General features: G+C 44.4%; 1 protein-coding gene across 1 annotated transcript in view; it reads right to left on the reverse strand.

Annotated features, from left to right (window-relative positions):
• RFC4 (replication factor C subunit 4) overlaps positions 1-22,435 on the reverse strand; it is a 146,337-nt gene that overhangs the window by 31,390 nt on the left and 92,512 nt on the right. Inside the window, exon 8 of the mRNA XM_085635344.1 lies at positions 14,570-14,695. Within this exon, the coding sequence (XP_085491470.1) occupies positions 14,570-14,695 (126 nt within the window). The remainder of the gene's footprint in view (positions 1-14,569; positions 14,696-22,435) is intronic.

A 22,435-nucleotide genomic window follows, 5' to 3' on the forward strand; every position in this document is an offset into this window, starting at 1 on the left:
GGCAGGGTCCCACGACTGCAGGTGTCGCTCGCAGTCACCGCTTGTGATCAGGCTCCAGTGCTCCCGATCATAACTCGTCTTCAGGGTCACCTAGGTGTCTCAGAGACAGCCCAGATGAAGGTACGCTCCTCCGATCCACATATTTATGCTTTTCACCGGGCACAACAATGCTTGTGACTCCCAAAACGTTCCGTGTTCACTGTCCACGGGAGGAGCGCCGCGCTAAGCCGCCATCTTCTCCGGCGTCCAAACCACGCCCCCCGGGATTTTTTAATTCTATGCCCATGGACATCAATTAGGGTTAGCAGATACCACCATAGATATTGGTACCCTTGTCTCCATTTGCTAGTCCTGGCCTCAGCATGGCTATAAGCACAGTGATAGGTCCCACTCGTGCCCTTCTTACAGCCTAGCAGCAACACATAGGGACATATTAAGAAAGGCGAGTCTAAGGATCAACCCTGTTATGCCGGGAGGGAGTGGGGGTGGGGTGTCAAAGAGTACAAGGTAGCACTTGCAGAACAGAATGTCATGTTTATTGCTTTACAAAACTTCAGATGAAAATAAAAAAAATAACATACCATTAGTGAACAGACCGTATCGAGTCTTATTCCACATAATCTAGGGATAGAACAGATGAAGAGAGACAGGGCTTTCTGGGGTAAGGCACTTGAAGCATTCTGCTTTGCTTCAAGCTATTGCAATCTGAGCATATGCAGGAAGCATATGCCTACGCCATCTACAGCCTTGTAGAAAGAGGACTACCATCCAATTCCAGTTTTGTACCCAATAAAGTATACTGAATGTAGTGAGCTCTGGTCTTGGGACCAACGCTCATTGGAGCACAGACAGCCTATTCAGGATCTTCTAGAACTTCTTAATCGTTAAAACTGGTAGAACCCAGATAAAAGGTCCAGAAGCAATGATTCTGCAGGGAGTTCATTAAAGAATTCATATTGTAGAAAGCTTGTAATAATGCCCCTTAGTTCCACTGCCTTTAAATGATTATCCAATATTTTGGTGAACTTCTGCTTTAATAACACTATAAACAAAAGTGTAGTATTCACTATCCACACTTAGAAGATAGATTACGTTTAATAAGTTCAGTTCCAGGTACGAAGTTCTTATGTACAAAACCCCCACCAGAAGCCAGCTATTATCCAACCTGGTGCTTTAGGTCAATGCAGCTCAGCCCTTCTGCTAATGAGCTCCTTAACTGATTCCAGGCAGAACACTCGCACCCGGAAAACCCTCTGCAGCACAAACTCTGAACTGCATACCTTGTGTTCTGTGAAAATGCACAACTAGTGCTCATGTAACTGCTCTCCTGGTGAACCATATCTCTACATCTCTCAATACACTACATATACCTGTGTTGTGAATCTTTCACTCGCTGCATTCTGTACATACAAGAGGTAATATAAGGACATTAAATTACTTTTTCCTAACTCTCACTAAAGTTTCTTATTTTATGGAAATCACAGCACTGTTATAGCATACTTGTTCTTGTTTTCTTTAACTCATTTTTTAGACTGCAAATGTTACTATACATATATAAACTAATTTAAAAAGTCCCATACTTTTTACTGTGTGTGATGCTCAGGCGATCCACAGAAGGCGCGTGGCTCACTATGAGTGTAAGTACAGCCACAGGTGGAAAAAGTGGTGAGCGAATCACTTAAGAATCAGCATTCGGTGAAACCTGGACAGATTTGCTTTAAATGTTAACACAGTGCACCTTACATTTGAAAGGAATATGTTAAACACTGACCAGGATCTGAAAGCTATACTCCTTAAAGCGGTCTGTTTTTGTGCTATAACGCACAACACAACAACATAAATGTGCCTTCCACTGACAACATGTGGAGGCAGAACGAAATTAAGCAAAAACCACAAAGGTTATGAGCTCTCCTCAGAAGTCAAATTCTAATGGCCGAATGAGAAGACCTTTCCATCTGGGGTTACTACTGCTTACACCAAGTGAATACAGGAACTACTGCGGTCTTTTCTGTCATTCTCTCGCGCTTGGCTATCCGTCTTTTCTGTTTTTAAATGCCCAGCGTTGCAGCATCTCTCAGCCACCGAGAGTTCTCTAGCAAGTGGCTCAAAAAGGCCTCAGCAGATTTAACTAGGGGAAAAGGAAGAACAACTCTTCCATGCCAACTGCAATTTCAGGCCCACTGGATAACCCAAGGAGTTGGTCGAGCCTTTTGACACCAGTTTTTTGGGTGAACCTACAAGTCAAAACAACCGTCTTGCATTAAAGACCAATGGACAGCTTACCAAGAACTTACAGTGGGCCTAAACCCCGGCTGTTGCTTACCAATGGTTGGCTTTATTGTCAATCCCATTTGCTTGCTTCTTATTCGATGGGTTGCCTTGTCCATCTTGTACTTCTCCCTCCCCAGGGGCATATCCTCTTTACTTGTCACCTTCCCTACTCACTTTTAGGGAACTATTTTTGTATTTTTGTTAAGCACTCCACAAAAGCCGAATGTGTTTTTGCACCAGGTTTCTTCTGGTGCTTCTCTCCCCCTTTGCTCTGTGTTGCTCGCTCTCTTTTGTGCTTCACTCCCCTGTTCTCGGCTTAGCTAGTTCTATCGCATGCTTCTCAGTGTGTCCGGGTTAATGTCCGGAAAGAACAGGAGGCAGCACACAATCGAAGCGCACCACCTTTGCTTTAATTGCTGCTCTCAGAATCTTGTCTCTCCATTCTACCGATCTAGGTGCAACCATTAACAAAAAAATATCACGCACTGTAGATTCACCTGCTTGTTTTTCCTGGAGGACAGATAATAAACAGCGCAAACCACCTGTTGCAAATTCCCCAGCCTCAGATTTAGCAAGTCTGTCAACAAGCGAGAAATATCTGCAGGTAATGACTGACTAGAAGCCTTATGATATACCTAGAAGATTGCATCGACTCAATGTCGGCAAGCAACCTCTGAACGAGTTTCAGCAGGCACATTGACCTATGTTTGTGGCACACCTTTTAGGAGTAAAAAAAAAACCTGTCATCTTTTTAAAATTGACAGGGGTGGCTCAACAAAGGCTTAGACATACCGCTTTAATTGTGCTGGTGTGTCCCAGTGAATGTAAGCCGGGTCTGTGCTTCCCAAGGCACCACGTTCGGAGGCAGGCCAGGCTTGGCTCCAAAGAGCCTGCTACTGAAGGCTACTCCGTAGTACACATGGGCCGAGTCTTCAACCAACAGAAAGCAGCATCAGGTCTCCAAAGTGAAACCCTCTGCATGCATTTGTAACCTCAGTGCCAGCATAATACCACAATGGACCCGATTCAGCCAAGACCCTCCAGATCAGTATTGCCTTGCAGTGCCTCGTTGTCCAGTCAGCAGGGCAGCTGAGTGCCTCAGCTGATGCATCCTCAGACACAGAGCGAGGGACTTCCACGGCTGAGTGCTACAGTGTGCAGGCTGAGCACCTCAAGAGTCTGGATGGGCTGGAGTGGTACCCAGGTTTAAACAATAGGGAAGCCCTTTATTGCCTCCATCCATGTCTTGCTTCAGCAGTCACCAAGCGGAGTCAAGACTGTGGGATGCGACATATCTTGGTAGCTCTTAAAAAAGAGCAGCCATCCTTGGCCAAAGCCAGTCCCGCCCTCAAATGTACTTTTTAATGCAAAAATTACAATAAGCTAAGAGAGAAGATGCCCAGCCCAAATAAACATGGGCACTCTGCTGCAGGGGGTCTGCCCACTAAGAGGAATGCACAATATCCTGCCGCATTTCATATTCCAGAGGGACCCATGTCCTGCGATGACCTCCACCATGTACTGTCAGAAAGAGGCTTGCAGTAGAAGAATTCTAAAGACTGTCAAATGCTGTGGGTAATTGTGAATATCCACCATAAATGACAGGCTTGGGTCGTGGCCGAAGCAGCCAAGATGGCGAATGCATCTTAAAGATGCTCCTCGGACCTCCTCTGCCATCCATTCTCATCCTGCAGTCAGGGTCCTTTAGAACCCGAGACAGCTTAGCCCTCGATTTCCTAGGGGACCTAGGCTCCTGATGTGCTACGGGCCTCTCCAAGATGTTATGTTAGTTTATTTTATAATGTGCACAGCTACCCAAAAAGGGTTTCCCAGCGCAAAGCTAAAAAGGGAACTCAGAAAAGGACAGCACAACAATTTAGGCAAATTATTGATTAAATAGCTAAGTCTTTAACTGTTTACGAAAATTTAAATACACAGATTCCTTGCGCATCGACAACGGAAGAGAATTCCAAAGACGTGGGCCCAGATATGAGAAAGAGCGACCGCCCACTCTTTCAAGCTTGATCCGAGGAATCTCAAAAAATTCCTGGACATAAGAGCGCAGCAAACGAGCCGGTTGGTAAAGATGTACCAGGTTTAGCAAATATTTAGGTGCCAATCCATTTTTGATTTTAAACATAAAGCTCAGGGCCTTGAACTTTGTGCGATTTTCCATCCTGAGCCAATGCAAGTCTCTCACAGCCTTAGAGACAGAGGACATTCTAGGAATTTGGCAAAGCAGTCGAGCAACAGCATTTTGCACCGTTTGAAGCTTGCGCTGGGCATCCCTGTTGATGCCCAGATAGAGAATGTTTCCATAATCCAGGCGTGAGATTACGAATGCCTGGACTACAGTCCTTTGGGCATCAGCAGGGAGCATCCAAATTATTTTTCTTAACCATTTAAGAATGGTAAAGCATGTGGCAGCAGTTTTTACTACATGTTGTCTCATTGACAATGATAAAAGCAAGATTACGGACGTGAGAGGAGGGTATAGGTAGGGGTCCCATTTCAACAGGCCAGTGTTGGGTACCCCAGAGGTTTGCATTTTTTCCAAAAATAAGAACGTCTGTTTTTTCCCCGTTAAGTTTTAACAATTTAGATTGCATCCAGGTTGCAATTTTGCGCAAGCCCTTCTGCAGAGTAGATGGTCCAGAACTACTTTCAGTCGTTAAGGAAAAAATTATCTGTGTATCATCGGCATAAGAAAACAATGACAGACCCGCTTCTTCTGCAATTGCTGCCAAAGGTTGTACATAAATATTAAAGAGAAGCGGGCTCAGAACAGAACCCTGTGGTACCCCATACGGTGAAGAGAACACATTAAAGGAGGCCCTGGAGGAAAAAACTGAAAAGTAAGATTAGATTAAAAAAAAAAAGAGGACAGCCACCCTAATGCTGATCCCGAGATGCCTAAAGATTGTAACGACTTAATTAATACGGTATGAGAAACCGTATCAAATGCGGCACTTAGGTCCAGCAAAATCAGTGCCACTGTGTTGCCTGCATCTAGGCGTTGACGTAACATTTCAGTTACGCCCAACAAAGTAGTCTCAGTTGAGAAACCTTCTCTAAATCCAGATTGTGCAGGATGTAAAAAGTTAGAGGATTCAACAATCAGAGACAGTTGAGAATTTACATGTTTTTCCAGAATTTTTGAAAAAACTGGAAGAGAAATGGGCCTAAAATTTGCGGGTTGGGAGGGATCCAAATTGGCCTTTTTTAACAAAGGAAGGACCATTGCGTGTTTCCAAATAGGCGGCATTACTGCCTCCACAAGAGAGGCATTAAGTAGTTCCAAAACAACATCCAAAGATGGCTGTTCAAATTGCAAAAGCATAGCAGCCGGAAGGGGATCAGTCGGGGAATACTAGCTATAATTTTTAAAAATAACTTGTATTAAGTGGTTCCCATTTTTCCAGTTTTATCAGTGGGACAGCCCCAGCAGTGGGATCAACAACCAACGTAGTCGAAGTTAAAGAAGCTAAATTACTACTTTCTAGTGTCAAATATATTTGTTCCACCTTGTTTATAAAAAAGTTAGCAAGAGTATTACATTGCTTTCCATCCAAAATAGGAGATGAAGGTTGTGTATCTGAGCCCGCAAGCTTTTTAACCATCGTAAACAAAGTACGATGGCAATTCTGCGCGCTTGAAATAGTAAGGGCAACATGTTCTGTTCTAGCTATTTTGCATAAGTTGTGATATTTTTTCAATGCACTTTTATAGGTGCATTTAGCTTCGAGGGAATAGTTCTTACGCCATCATCTTTCCATGGCTTTACATTTACTTTTTTCAGCTTTTAATGGCTCTGTGAACCAGGGAGCCGGAGGACGGTGATTTTTCGGCTTCCTTATAGACAGAGGAAGACAGACATTAGCTGCCTCAGTAATCCAATTATACTACCTCTCCACCGAGGCAGAAGCTATAGAATCGAACAGAGGGACACTATTAGACAATGTTAAATTACATTTTTCCACATCCAATTTCCCCCAATTCCTGATCTCTCGCAGAGGGGATAGGAAGTGGTGCGCGATCCACCCATATTTACAAAATGGCACCTGCCCAGATGCTGCGATGGAGCACTTTGCAGCCCAAACAGCCGAAGACCTCCCAGTAAAGACGTGGCTGTGCCGCAGAGAGTAAGGTGCGGGAGCCCATGGGCGGGCCCTGGGGCTCTCCCCTGACAACCCGTGTTGCACCTGACCCAGCCCTGGATTGCTGTGTGGGTCACTAGGCGAGGCTGTCGCTCAAGCCCTATGCATGGACTCTGGGGCGGCAGCCTTCCCCTACTCTTGCCCCTCGGGTGGTGGCCGTGCACACAGCGGACCCTGGGGCTGAACAGAAGCGGCTGAAGGATTGCGAGATCCCCGAGGGCCCACGCGCTCGACATGAGCTTGGGCTCCTCCCAACCCAATATTTGGCCCCAGAGTTAAACGTACCTCGCGCTTGCTACCCTGACTATGAGGGGGACCCTCCCCTTTAACATTTGGACTTTCACTCTTTGCTGCGTGACGATTGCTGGGAATGGCGGAGGATTTTACTGCTATTAATCCTTTGCAGCATGGGTGACTTGGGCTACCCTCTTGGAACTTTGCCATACATACTAGGGAACCACTCTGGTTGCTGGTGCTGCCTTTCCTAGAATTACAAGGTAAGCGGGCCGAGGGAACTTTTCTGCAACCCCTTCTCCTGCCTACTTGGGGCCCTGTGGACTGCGACTGCCTCTGTCTGAATGGAAACCAAGGGGGAATAACATTTGCAGTAGTAACAGGGGTTCCCCCCGCCTCCAATACACCATCCTGGTGTTGGATTACACTCCTGGGGGGCTCTCCCTGTGGTGGCTGATTTCTAACTCAGCTGCTCGTGCTGACCCTGCTGGACCTCTGGGCAAGCTGGCCGAGAGTCTCCCCTCCCCCCACCCCCCTGTGGTTTCATCCAACCCTCACAATGGCGGGAGATCCTGCACCACTATACTAACGGCAACAATAGGGACAGACAAGGCCCCACTGGCGGGAGCCCAATCGAAGATCGACAAATACACGACATGCCCCTCCGATCCGCCGAGCAACAACTGACTGGTAGCCAAGGCCCAAAACCCCCTGTAGTCACAGATGTGGCTCAAATCCTGCAGGCCATCCAAGCTTCCAGAGAGGCCCTCGAGTCAAAAGTCTGTGAGATGGGGACCGACATTGTACTCTATCAAGACCTTCGTAATGTGGCTGGGAGGATCACCGAGGTGTATAGATGAGTGTCCACCCTTGAAGAAGATTCAACAGGCCTAATGGCAAAGGTGAATGCACTACTGTCCACTGTTTGTACCCTTAAGACCAGGGCAGAAGACGCTGAATATCGCTCTCACTGTAGTACACTGCAGTCCTGGATCTCCTAGGGGGACGTTAACACCCAAGTTTGAGGTTTAGTGGGCACACTGGGACCTGGCACAGAAACCCTCTCCTAGAGCACCACTGCGCCCTGTCGTCACCAAAATACTGAACTTCTGAGATTGGTATATCATCCTTCGACAGGCAAGTATTCATGGCAAAACCCATTTTCAGTCCAGCCATATAATGATCTTCAAGGACTACACAAAATCAACCCAGAAACAACGTAAATCCTATGATGCCATCAAGCAGAAACTTAAGGCGCTGTCTCTTCAATATATGCTGCTTTTGCCGCCATGGTTAAAGGTCCTCCATGGGTCCGCTTGCACTTTTTCAACACCACAGGGGCTGCGCCCGGGTCCCATGCTAAAAGAAAAAAAATCACCCACATCGGATTTTTTTTACAGTTATTCTATTATATTGCCAATGTTTAAATATGTCTAGACTTATTTAAACATTAAAGTTAAGTTCTGTTACCGTCGAAAAATGCAGTCAAATACATGATTGCCACATACTCTGGTCAGACAGGCCTTATTAATGAGTAAAAGTATCCACAGTATGATTAGTAGGAACGGGGTGGGGGTTCTGTAGGATATTTAGAGTCCCTTCCTTTTGACACATACTCCCATACTTGGCTATAAATGACACAAGATGTTAGTGATGGCCCATTACAGAGCGTCTTACTGCAGCTGCTTTTTTTCTGCTTAAAACAAAGCACTGTTATCAGAATAATGCTTCTTTTGGCCAGAACCTGTTGACGAGCTGCTTCCCATCCCTTCGGCGCTGGACAGAGCTTCGGAGTCCATCAGAGCAGATATTTCTGATGACGGAGGCTCTACTGGTGGCCCACTGTGAAGCTTTAAAACTTTAATGTTGTGTTTTGTGTTTCCATTTGATGGCCCTGGGCTCAAGCCGTGTTCCAATTATTGCCAGGTAGATTCTACATTGGAGGAGGTCCATCTCGACTACCCAGTTATGTGTTATACTTACCTTGAGGGGAGTTGAGTGACAGATGCTTCTGGGGTGAAAGTGTGGGGTGGGGGTTGCTGTTGTTGAGTGGTCTTTTCAGGGTTTTTGTTCTATATGTCATGTTTCTTTTTGTTAAGATTGACCCCTTACATGTCTCGCACTATCTGCCACAGCCCTTGCGGTGGACCCATCTCTCGACCCCCAAATGCATCCTTCATGGCTGAATTTATCCTTCTTTCATGAAAAGTCAACGGCCTCCTAGACCATATTAAACGTACAGTGGTCCTCAGATTAAGTGCCACTAACTGGGTATTGCGCTGTTGCATGAAACTCACCTCTTGGGTACTCTATGCCCCTTACTGTGCAGATTCTGGTATGACTGGGCTTATCACTCAGATTTTTGCAGGGGTTCCAGAGAGGCTACGATACTACTCCATAAACATTTCCCGTTGGTGATTGCCAAACCCCCTATGACTCTCAGGGCCGTTTCGTTGGAGAGGTTGGGACACTAGGGGAAAACAAACACTTCTAATAGTGTTAGATCTCCCCCCCACGCCCCACCCATCTGCACAGACAATCCTTTAGGGAACTAACGGAAGTAATTGCTGTACTGCCATATGGGGTACTACTCACTGGGGGAGACTTCAATGCTGCCCCAGAAATGGATGTCTCTGGCCCCCCCTCACACAACCCCGAGGTCATTCCAAAGACAGACCATCCAACAACCAGCTGTGCCTCTTATCGTCCTATTCCCCTAATCATTACTGATATTAAGATCTATGCCAAGATCTTAGCATACAGACTGCAACCAGTACTTCCTACTTTGATCCATTAGGACCAATGTGGCTTTATGCCCAAACGGAGCATGAGACACTGCATTTGTTGCGTCCACACAGTCCTGGCTAATCACCACAACATCAGGGGAGGAGTAGCTCTGCTGCTCGGGGGCTTTGAAAAACCTTGGATACTGTGGACTGGGAAAATCCTGATTCGGTACCACAGTACATGGGTTTTGGTGCTGTCTTTCGCAAAGTGGTTGACATCCTTTACTAACGGCCCTCGGCGCAAGTTATTATCAATGGTGTACTGTCCCGTAAGTTTCCAATTAAGATGCAGGACTAGGCAGGCGTGCCCCTCTTTCCCTGCTCCTCTTCACTCTGGCTATAGAACCCTGGCCTGTATCACTGGTTGTGATGCTCAGCTGTGAGGATGGAGTGAGGCATTGGAGAACAGAATCGCTCTTTACGCAAAAGACGTTTTTTTCACTGACCCTCCGACATCAGGCCCAAGCGCATTAGAAATTCTGCAGATGTTAGAGGACACTTCGGACGAACTGAGGTAAATCACTCTTAGTTCCTCTGCGAAGTGACAACGCCGTGCTCAATGGCAGATCAATATTCTCAATATGTTGTCACAGTTTCAGGTACTTGGGGGTCCATATAGAAATGATGCCGGAACGCACGCATAGTCTTAATCACGCCCCTCTTCTCCAGGCAACTAAAACCAGTCTCACTACCTGGTCCACCCTTCCTCTTAACATTCTGAGGCGGGTCGCATTTATACAAAATTAGGGTACTCCTACGTTTCTTATACACCCTGCAGAATTTTCTCCTCCTTATCCCCAATGCCCGATTTGTCAAAATCTCGGGAGGACCTGGCCTGGCAGTTTGGGCTGGACTGTTCCCACTGGGCACAGGGTCAAGACTGATTTGCATATGGCTGGGTCCAAACTGGAATGGCATGGTGAGCAAAAAAACAATGGATTTAGGCCCAAACCTCTGTACTGGGGTGAATGTAGGACATTGTTCTGCATTCTGTCCACCAATTGTTCTTTTTGCATTTGTTTAAATCTCGGCAAGACTGTGGTCCTTTCTTTGGTGGGAGTCGACCCCCACATATTGCCCTTACTAAAAGTCACCGCTCCTTTACGAAGGTAGTCTGGGAGCAGCAGATATTCATTTGTATTACTGGGTATCGCAACTCATGGTTATTAATGATTGGTTGGCAGACCTGTTCTCCTCCATACTCCAGAAGTTACTAGAACGATTTTCCTGGTGTGGCGAGCAGCTAACAGATTCGTTGGCTGGGACAAAAAAACTGACCCAGTAAACACCCCTCTGGCGGGGGGCTGGTTGGAACATGCAGCACGGCTGGAGAAATGTTGACACTTGGACCGGATTGGAGTCACAGTACTTTGAGACGTGTGACAAGGTTCTCACATGCACTACTTTACAGACCTGAAGACCCACTTTAAACTCTCCTGCACCCAGTTTCATAGATATCTCCAGTTGAGACATGCGCCTGGACGTTATCAGACACACTTAGCTGAAATGCCTGAATTTAGTCCCCTGGAGGCTAGGTTATTGATGGGCAACTTGGGTCGTGGGGTGAATTTCTTAGCTTTATCACTCCCTGGTTTGTAACGCCCGAGGCCCTGGATCAGCTATGGCAGAGATGGGAGGGGTGGGTTCCGAGTACTAGAAGATGTGCAGTGGCAGGAGGCATGCATGGCCCCCCGGGAGCTTGCCATTTCAGCGCGGCTCAGGTTAGGTCTGCTACACTATCTGTACCTCACTTACATGACACCCCAAAGGCTCTGGCATACAGTCCTTCTCCCTGAACCTAACTGCACCCAGTGCTCCTCGCCCAGGGCAAATTTCTTTCATATGGTGTGGCAGTGTCCTGTAATCACCCGATATTGGAATCAGATTGGTCGATCCCTCTCAAAAATACTAGAAAGGCCCAGTCACGCCGAAGCTGAAATTAGACCTCCTTGGTCTTCTGGAAGAGTTTGGGTGTGTGAGGGGTGATAGAACACTGGTTGGTCTGGCAACGCTAGTGGCCAAAAGAGACACTGTGAGATATTGGAAGCTGGCGCAACCACCTAGCCTGGCATTGTGGAGATCTGGAATGGACTGGTGTGCCAAACAGGAAGAGCCGATTTATATGGCTAGAGGCTATCCCCGAAAAGTGCACAAAATATCGGGTAAATGTGAGAGTGTTACAGGTTGCCTTCTATGACACAGATTGTGCCTGTAGGTGCTTGTGTTTCTTCGGGATAGCTGGAGATCTGAGGCGGGTGGGATGGTGTGGCTTTGACTGGGCAGCAATTGTTTATAAAAAAAATGATTGGCTTGTTTGTCTGCACGATACTCTTTCCAGTCATTCAGCCACTGCTTTTCGGCTCAACTCTTACTCCAATATGATCACTCTCTTTTTGGAGTCCCACATTTATCAGCACATGGCAAATATATTACTTTCTCTGTGTAGTCACAAACTGAGGTGAAAGCAAGCAAATTTTCCTGATCATTGTGCTGGTTTTGAATACAGTATTTCAGTGTGAGAGATCTGGTAAGCTTCTTAGAGAGGACCCAGTCACATTCACAGGCACACTTATCCTTTCTTTCAGTCTCTGACAGGACATCTTAAAAACTGGTAAACTCCTTAATGTTACAAAGAAGGCAAATGACACATAAAAAACATGCTTCGCAGGCCGTCACTCAGCAGAACCAATCACTTCCCTGACAAGAGCCGCACACTGCTGCTGCTCCCGACTCAACCAGCCGCAACAAATCTGACCGACCTCCATGATTCGTAATTGCTCATGACGTGACTCTACATCAATGAGCTGTTTCACCTTGGCTGCGCTGAATTCAAACCTTCAACGAACTCACGGTAGCACACTGAAGGACTTACAATTCTGCCTTGCTTGTAATTTTCAATTGGTCTCCCCTGCACAGACATTCCTTCTCTCAGGCATATATTGTAAGTTCTCATGATGGTCCCCACATTTCAATGAGGGATCGAAACGTCGTCGACAGAAAGTACCATGACTATTTTAAATGTGTGTGCTTTACTGAGATATAAATAGCATGGCTACCTTATGTAAACAAGTGGTGCTAATTCAACACTTGTGGAAGCCACGCAGTAAATGTCTGAGTTCTTGATTATACAATTTGTTTAGCTTTCCTGTCTTTCTCTTAAGTCATTACAGCTTTGTTTTTCAGAATATTTATTAAAATTATTGAGCATATGATCCTATTCTAGGCTGCTAAAGAAATTATCTGTTTTCTATATGTATTAATATAAATATTTCTCTGGAAGGGACCTTTTGTTCTCCAGTAAACAGTCACATTCACAGGCACAGTTATCCTTTCCTTTAGTCTCTGAAAGGGCATCATCTTAAGAACTGGTAAACTCCTTAATATTACAAAGATGGCAAAGGACACATAAAAACACGCTTATCTTTTGTGTTCGTTTCGATACAAGACTGGCATTTATCAAAGAACAAAATTAAAAAAAAAAAAAAAAAAAAAAGACTAGCCACACCCAGTTGATGAGAATAGTACCAAAAAATGCAGCTTATCACAAAAATGGTTTGAAGGGAAGGCAAATGTGCAAAAAGCATTAAGTGATGCAAAACACTTCCAACTTCATTTTTTAGAATTGAATAGGGTAGAAATGGCAACACCATTATTCGAGAATCCATGTTACCCAAAAGTGGAAAATTAAAAGCACATTGCTTCACATGACAGGACTTTGAGAACTTTTAAAGTTTGTCAAAATTCGCTGTTTTAAGGCTCATTCTTAGCTACATTCAATATGCTTGCATATAAGTTAATGCGACCCTTTAAAGAAAGTGTTCCATAGTGTTGTTACACAAAAGGTGTAGGAATTTTTGGTTTAAGTACTACATAGAATACCCAGTCAGACTAAATGTCTGACCTCAAAGGGGTTGCCTGTTTTAGCTAAATAAGTCTCTAAAATCTTCATAAAAAATGACATAAAATATCGCACCAGTACAAAAAGAAATCTAATCAACTCCACTAACACTTTAAGCACTAAAAAGATTAAAAACCAATAATAGATGTCCACACTGAAAAAAAAGCACACACAGTAGAAGGTTTATTTCCTCAGAGCACCTACTAATACTTTTGTCCAGTTCCGTTCCTGGCTGTGACAGCACATCAAGTCTGCTGTAATACAGTCAGAGGGCAATCTGGCCCTCGCACATCAAACTCTTTACATTTATATCAGACTAATCAGCCTTGTAGTAGTTATGAGAAGCATTTAAAATGTGTAGAGACATGTTCCTAATGCTGATTACCTGCGGTTGCGTTAGATTGATGCTTGCTCTCTTGAATCGCAGAGCATCAGAAGTACTGGTGTATCCTAATGACTTGCAGTACAGCATTTAATCAGACATTAATTCTCCACACCTGCGCATATCAGTTCATTCAAACGGAGATTAAAGTGAAAACTGCACTCTGCAAGCTGAAGGCTGTTTATTAAACCCATATTGTTAAACAACATTAGGTTTCAACTTCAGGCACAGCATTCTGTGAACAGTGGAAATTAATTATTCTATGACCTTTATCTAGTGTAAACAGGTCGACAATCTTTAGACATGGCTAATGCCCGAAACGTTGGACTTTTACTATATAAACATACGTAGAAAGTGCAGAATACATTTTAATATGTGCTATATCGTTTGCAACTCAGTGGTTTTCCGGAGAATGAATGAGAATATATATATATATATCATGAGTAATGTCACTGACCATGTCATGAGTGATGTAATATGTGAGGTCATAAGCAGTGCATTGCGGGGGAGTAAGTTATAGTTAGCTCATCTAACTATAACTGCTGAATTTCTCTAGTTTTGTACGAGTCAAATGTCAGACTAACTAGAACATCCCTGTAACCTTAACATATATATATACATACACACACATACACACACACATAATGTACTAAGGTACATGTAATGGTACATAAGAATGTTGAATATGTAGTACCTTTCTGAAATAGCAAAAAATATACTTAGAGAGAAAATGTCATCTGTTTCTTTAATCTAGGACTCGTATGTCTGGCTCAATTTACAGATATTAGTTATGTGACAAGACTACATTTAATTCAACATAAAAAACCATGGGCCAACTTACCCCGGAGATTTCTGTAATAATTTTATCTGTGATTTCCTTCCCTCCCGTTAGACGAGTTGCACTTTGGAGAAACGTGATCGCTTTTCGAAGATCTCCTTCTGCCACATCAACAAGAGAAGCTAAGGCCTGTAAAAAGTATAACGTGACACCCAAATCACCTATTGATCAAGGTGACCCCATCAATAACAGTGCATAACAGTGCATTCTCCAACAGAATAGAGTATTAGCAAGGGTGTAACAAATGTATGAAGTCATATGCTCAGACACTGAAAAACAAGGCATTAACTACTGTATTACAGTTCTGTTGATGGCATGGAGTAAAAGAATGTTACCCTTTCAGATGCACGGGAGACGGGGGGGGGGGGGGGGGGGGAAATCAGGGTACCAGTACGTAGTAGGCTGTGCAAGGAATGTTTCCGATTATGTTTCCGATTCTGCTGATGTAATTTTCTTTAATGAATCTTTTTATTCAGAGCGATACAGAACACAACAAGCTTGAAAGAGCAACACACCGTCATATTAAGGTGCATTTGAAGGCAGCAGACATCTCAGCAACCACCGACAGGCCCCACCTCTTCCTTTCCCCATTCCCCATACCCCACCCTTGCGAACATTACCAGTAGTGACATTTCATTCCGAGTGGTTAGCATGCATGACTTCCAAACCAACTCCATGGAGGGAATTGCAGGGATTTCCCCTAGGTTCATTCCATTTCCCCCATATCCTGGTCCATTACGGAGGACAACCTCTTTCCGCCAGCATACAACAATCCATGTCCCGCCTCCAGCCCCAAAATCATGGCGCTTGTTCACCCTCCAATAAACGTGCAATGTCATTCTCGGGGTCATCCAGGTTTATTCCATAAGGTCGAGACCCATTGCGCCCCAGATGTTTGAGACACTACTTTGCAGATCCACTCATATTGCTCCCACAAAGGTTGTTCATACAAGTCACCACCGATACCGAGTAGTGTTGTATCTCAGGGCAGCTCCATAAGGTGTGTTGGACTGTAGCTGTCTGGACACACTGCCTGGGACACAGTGCATCTGTTACTCTACCTATTTTGTGTGTAAGGTGGTGCACGCATAGTAGGATCTATGAAGAACTTTTAATTGTACAAGACGGAATCTCGACCTAATGGCCACTTCTCTTGGGGATGCCAGGGCCTCAAGCCACTTGTCATCCTTGGGATCGGTCAAGTCCTGCGCCCGCTGTTCCCTTAAGTATATTAGAGTGTCTGGTGAGTTTTTAATTCCTTTCCTGCTGCTGTACTTGCTATTTCCAACAGCTGGAACAAAGAAGCCACTACGTGTCAGAGCAATGCACAGAGATCCTTGAAAAACTTGCTTACAACAGAAACAAAATGCTCAAACGTAACTTCTAGTTACCTCCACTTCCTCTCACACAGCACTTCACAGTTTGGTAAGGATTATTCCAGGAAGTGATGATAGGTATCAAATAGTAAGAAATTCTGTACTTGACCGGATTTACATAGCTGGAATATTCTGGGTGGAGCAAGGAGTATTTGACACATAAAACAATCAAATGCATACATTGCCAGCAAAACATTTTTTGACATCCTGTATATATACACAATGAAATTAGAGTGAAAGAAATAAGTGCTCTGGTCCAACAGCAACAACCATCAACCTCATGGAATTGTGCAACGAAACATGCTGTTTTTGTTACACCATGCCCTCATTTTTCAAAACAGAAATTGAAAACCTTAAATCACTTTTGGATCATTATTAACATAAAGCTAGTACAACACATTTCTTTTGGTCACCGAGTTGTAGAATATTGCCATAAGATTTACTTTATTTAGGCATACTTACGATAGAACACGCTTCCCATCACATATAATGGTGGCCATCAGTAAAGCGATCACGCCTATATCTAAGAGTCTGGTGCAACTCAAATAGCAGTGCATGCAGACTACAAAAACACATATCTAAGCAGCCAACTATTAACAAAGTTTTACACTTGTAAAGGAAGGCTCAGCTGAGGCTGTGTAGCCCCTCTCCACTAACACGGAGGTGGTTTCTAGGTCCTGGGGGTCTCGGTGAATTAATTGTCCTCTGACCAGTATGCTTGGCCCATGCTTACCACTCCTCCCTATCCTCCACCTTCCTAGAACATGTTGATCCCTTTGAATGTCAAGTGTTTGCAATTAAGTCTAGTATTTGTGAGATATTACCTCTAACAACATCCCATATCAACAGTTTAGCCGCCAGCAACACATTTGTAATTATGGCTGTGAACCATTCTGTAAAGGATGTGTTAACTTCTACCTGATCCATTGCCTGGCTATCAATGTATTAATATAAAAACAAAACCAGCCAGCTTGTGCAATAAAACTGTCAAATGAGCTTCACTGCTGGTCACAACACTGAACTGCTAAGATTCTTTCACTGGCACCCATATCTACAAGTGTTCACACTGTGCTTTTTTTCACATGACTGGGGAAATGCGTAGTTCATCTTCCATAGTCAGTCATAACTATGATACCCAGAATAATACCCAGAGGAAGAAGGCCTTATTGGCCCTGACAATGCACTTTCAGGCAACCAAGGCATGGAGTACTGCTCTTTTTGAACTACCTTCCCCATCTTCTACACAATTCAATATGAGAGAATCAGCAGATGACTATTCTGACTGGAAGTGTTCGTGTTTCAGCCAAATAGACTCTTGCACGCTTTATTTTCTTTCCAAAACACACTACTTTCTTCTCACAAAGCTACTTTCTTGTTGCGGTAACTAGTATGTATGCAGACGCATGAATAGGCCCAAGCCTGGATAGTTGGGCCCGGATGCAGTTGCAGAGATACAGGTACGAAGTTAAACCCCAAAAAAGAAGCGGCAACCAGGCCACATTTACTGTGAACTGGAGGAAGTGTAAACTGCTACAGATTCCTGGTCCTAACAAACCAATTATAATAAAACAAACAGTCTATTTCTGACATTGAATCACTGGCCTTTACCTAGAGCGACCCACCCTCATACGCTGTGTGTGTGAGCAAGTTGCTTAGAGCGCCTCCATTGGAATAACTTTGGTATAATCACACCAAATGTAGTCCCATGTAGTAGACTCTGACCCATCTACATTAAGGCACTTTAAAGTACACTGTTGTGGATTCTCACCTCATGCCTAAACCCAAATCCTCCAGACAGTTTATTTTCTCAGAGGGAGTGACCAGACCGCAGAAGGCTAATCAAACAGAGGTGACATCTGCATTCACAAGCGCTGGGTTAGAGTTTACATTACAGTGAAAATGTTGGAGAAAATGCCTTCACCAGCTTAACCCCCCACAAACAAGTATAAGGGAAATTATGGTAGTTCTCTTGTAGCATTGTTGCTTCAAACATTGGGGGTGGGGTGGGTTTACATGGCAGAATTCCTGACCAGTTTGCGAAAGGGAAAAATTACACCCTGCCTGGTGTTTCATCACCTAACAAAATGTGCTATCTAGTGTATTCTAATCCCCACATTAGGAATATGGATACAGTGTTGACGATATGAAGCTATAAGTTATGCTTTCACCATACACGTCTTAAATACCTGTGGCACAGTAAGTACATGGTTACATTCCACAAGAACAATATAAGTTTGACAAAGTTTTGACTTCTTCTGTTCGTATCTACGATGCGCCAACTACAAATTTATTAGTTATCCGTCCTCTTCTTAATAGTTGTTCACCTCCAAGCTCACTGCTCCCACACGCCTGATCTCTATGAATGCTGACCCCTAGAAAAAATACTGCTTTGTCCTCCCCCCTAAAGCATTTTCTGCTTCCACTACCTGCTCCATTCCACATTTCACCATAACCTTCATGACCCCTGGTGATTTTGAAAGCAACCGTCATTCATAATTCAGGTTGGCTTTGCCTTTTCTGTATAAGTCCCCTGCTTCAGCCCACATTTTAGATGTCTTTACCTAAAAACATTCTGCTAACTTTTCTTTTGCAAGAGTACTGTGAACATATTTTTCATTTGTTAAGTTCTTGATTAGAATTCAAGGGATATATTTTCAGGAATAAACACTTTTGAGATGTCGTTTATATATTCACTAACTATCAATTCAATTCAATTGTTCTTTATTTCGGTCACTTGGACCATAAAAGAGTTGCAGCATAAAAGAAATTCATATCATTGGAATACAATAAAATTTACAGTTAATTTAACAATTTGTAAAACCATCATTCGTTCAATAACTTAATACACTGAGTGCGTCTGCGCCACATTGAAGTTAAAAATTTTGCCAGTGCAAAAACAATTGGGGCTGATAGATCACTTTTCAAGATCCTGTAGGCTGGAAGATAGTGCCTAAAACCCAGATTCCTCAATATTGGAACAAGCCAGTACTTTCTTGCTTTCCTGTATGCTGGACAGAAGAATATTATGTGTAAGTCGCATTCCCTCCAATAGTCGCACGCTGGGCATTGGAGTGAGCTCTCAGCATTTGTCCATCGTGCAGTATGCGCTTTGAGAGGAAGGGTGCCATACCGCCACTGCAGGAAAAGTTTCCTGGAAATTGGGGGCGCAATATTGTCAAGAACAACCTCCTGCATATATAAGTCTTTTACCCCCAAGAATTTGCCCGTCAAAGATCTCTCCTCTGCATTGGTTGTGTTAGTACGCAGTTGACATTCGTAATAAACTTTTGAGAGAGACTTTCGTGAAATTCTGGGGCAGATATTTTCTGGGTCGGACCATAGATTTTGCCTGCCCAATGCCTCACATATTTGCTTGACATGTCTGAGCCAAGGAAACCGTACAGGATTGCTCAGTTTCATTATTTCCTGAAGCTCGGCTCTGAAATTAGACAATTCTGGTACCGACCATAGTCTCTGCCAATACAATAGCGGTTTCAAACTTAATTCTTCCAAAATCGGTCTTAGGCCTAAGTCCAGTCTCAGTGGTAAAAGAGGGGTGCTAGACGGGAGCCCTGCTAGTTGTCTAATAAAATTGTTCTCAGTGACCTGAAGAGTATGAGTGGCAGAATGCCCCCATAATTCAGCACCATAAATCACTGCCCCTTTAGCTTGCATCCTGTAAATCTGTAGCCGAGAAGAAAGTGGCTGATATGTCAAACCACGGGACATCCTTGCCAGACCACCTGTCATTTGGGTTAGTTTGAGTCTAGCCTTAGTGCAATGTGAGTCCCAAGTCATAGACTCATTTAGTGTTATCCCAAGGTATTCAAATTTGGAGACCCTTTCCAGCCTAATGGGTCCTAGTGTGGGGTTGGGACGTAATTTCTTGGGGGGGTTGAAGATCATGTACTTGGTCTTCGAAGCATTGATCTCCAACCCCCGGATCGCACAGAAATTTGCGAATCCATCAAGGATCCGCTGAATGCCCATTGGAGACTTTGAGAGCAACAGGGTGTCGTCTGCAAAGAGAATAGCAGGTACCCCTGTGCCTCCGAGTCTAGGAGCATCAATGTTTTCCAGCGCATTTAAATGATCGATCACCCCGTTGACAAATAGGCAGAACAGAGTCGGCGCCAGCACACAGCCCTGTCTGACCCCCCTGTCAACGGGGAAACGGTCAGTCAAGGTGCCCCCCCTTCCAAACCTCACCATTGCATAATTCCCCGAGTGGAGTCTTTTTAAGATGACTAATATATCGTTGGGAACCCCCATGTCATCCAGAACGCCCCAAAGTTTGTCCCGAGGGACTAAATCAAATGCGGCACGTAAGTCAACGAAAATAGTATACAAAGTGCCACCTTCTATTAAAACAGTTTTCCAATGAATACAATTTAATCTAAAAATCTGATCAATGGTGGAGACTTTCCTCCTAAAGCCAGCCTGAAATGTGCTCAAGATGTTTGATTCGTCCATCCACTCTTGTAAGTGATTGAGAATCAGTCTCCCAAATAATTTTTGGGAGACGTCTATGAGACTAATTGGTCTGTAGTTGGCTGGGAGCAGAGGCGAACCCTTTTTGAAAATTGGGACGATCTCTGCTCCCGGCCAAGTATCAGGAAGCTTCATGCCCTTAAGAATAGAATTAAATAAAAACACAAAATATGGTGCCCATACTTCAGGTTCCTGTTTAAACAGGTCTCCCGGAAGGCCATCCAAACCCGGTGCCTTTCCTGACGCCAGACCCATAATGGCTACTTTAACTTCTTTGAGTGAGAGGGATAGTGACGAACTCAAGGATATACTTGTTTGTGCCTGGACAGGATTGATCACCGTCCCCTCTGATGGCATATATAGGGACTGGAAATGGTCCTGCCAGGATTTAGCTGAAATGTTGGGTTCAACCGCAGAGACCAGCTCTTCTGAGCCTGTGTTTACACAGCGCCAAAATTTCCTTGAGTCTCTGCACGCCAGATGATTTGTTAATTTCTCCCACTTTTCCTGTTCCCATTCTAGCTTTGCATTTTTAATTAAGAATTTGTATGCCTTCCTTTGTTCACTAATTTTGTCCCGGTCATGTCCGTTCTTTATTAGAAATAGGAGGTCACTTTTGGCCTTCCTACAGGCGGAATTGTACCAGAGGGGACCAATAGTAGTCACACTGGCCCTGTGGGGCTTACTAGTTAGAATTTCTGACACAGATGTGGTGAGATCTGCATGTAGCTCACCCAGCTCCGTGAATAAACCCATCATGCTAGTGCCAGTATTTAAGGCTTGAGCCTTCTCTAACAAGGGGGTAACTGAGGCGTACAACTTGGGGAGCAACCCTTGTTTCGTTAGTATCGTCTCCCATTTTATTCTTCGCCTATTGTTAGAAAGAAGTAACCCAGCATCTGGAGACTCTCCATTCTTTATCAAGGGTTCAAGACCCGCGCAAAGAAGCTCAAGCTCCAGAGCATTATGGTCACTATCCTCTCTTAGCAAAATACGAAAATCACTTAACTTTGCCCATAATGCCAGTGGGACCAGTATATAATCGAGGTTTGATGTTATCCCCTGTGGAATGTACATTTTGGAGGTATGTCTGATGGTAACCTTCCGTTGCAGGCCCTAAGTCCGTGTTTAAAGGTAAGTGATGAGATTTGCACCGCCAGAGGAGACCAGGCTCTTGGGGCCGGTAGCTGGGAGGGGGGTATAGACCAAACAAGGTCCTCCTCCTTGGTCAAGCTATCCGATGAGCCCATAAGGGGCTCATAATGGCAGTTAAGATCTCCTCCTATTATGTAGGGGACGCCTTCAGGGATTGTATTAAGGGCAAGATCAAGCTCATCAATAGTACTTGATTCTTTCGAAAAGCTAACTGGCCATGAATAGACATTTATTACCAATAAACGGTACAAGTCTGGCCATTCTAGGAGTACGGCCAAAATATCCTCCGAATTTAATGTCAACGGGGCAGCCCTGCAGCCTAGGTCTGTGGCTATCCAAATTGCCAGACCGCCAGAAGGGCGGCCCTTGCCACACCATTTAGCATTCTTTGAAAAAACAGCGAAGCCAGTGCGAGTAAAATCTTCCCTCAGCCAGGTTTCTTGGAACAAACAGATGTTCCTATTCTCTATGAAGGTATTCCAAGCCGGGCAGTTTAATTTGTTGGATAAACCTGCCACGTTCCAGGATAAAATATTTAAAAGGGGAGCTTTGATATTCTCTAGGTTGGGAGATAGTGGTATAGTGTCCATGGGATTTGCATTCGGGTTGGCAAGGGGTTGGTCTTGTGTAAGGCTCCCCAGCACCGCACCGCTAAATTCAATAGGAGACACTTCACAGGGATGCAGATTCGTTTGTGACTGCTGGAATCCAATAATCTGGGTAGAATTATCAGGTGGGTCAATATGTAGTGGGGTGCTGTTGCGATTCTCCACCTCCCCTGAGTTTTGCCTATCCAGTCAATCCACTCTATCTAGATAACTAAACCTATTATATGTTGGAAAGTAGT

Source organism: Triturus cristatus, chromosome 11, assembly GCF_964204655.1.
Source record: "Triturus cristatus chromosome 11, aTriCri1.1, whole genome shotgun sequence".
Classification (NCBI taxonomy): Eukaryota; Metazoa; Chordata; class Amphibia; order Caudata; family Salamandridae; genus Triturus; species Triturus cristatus.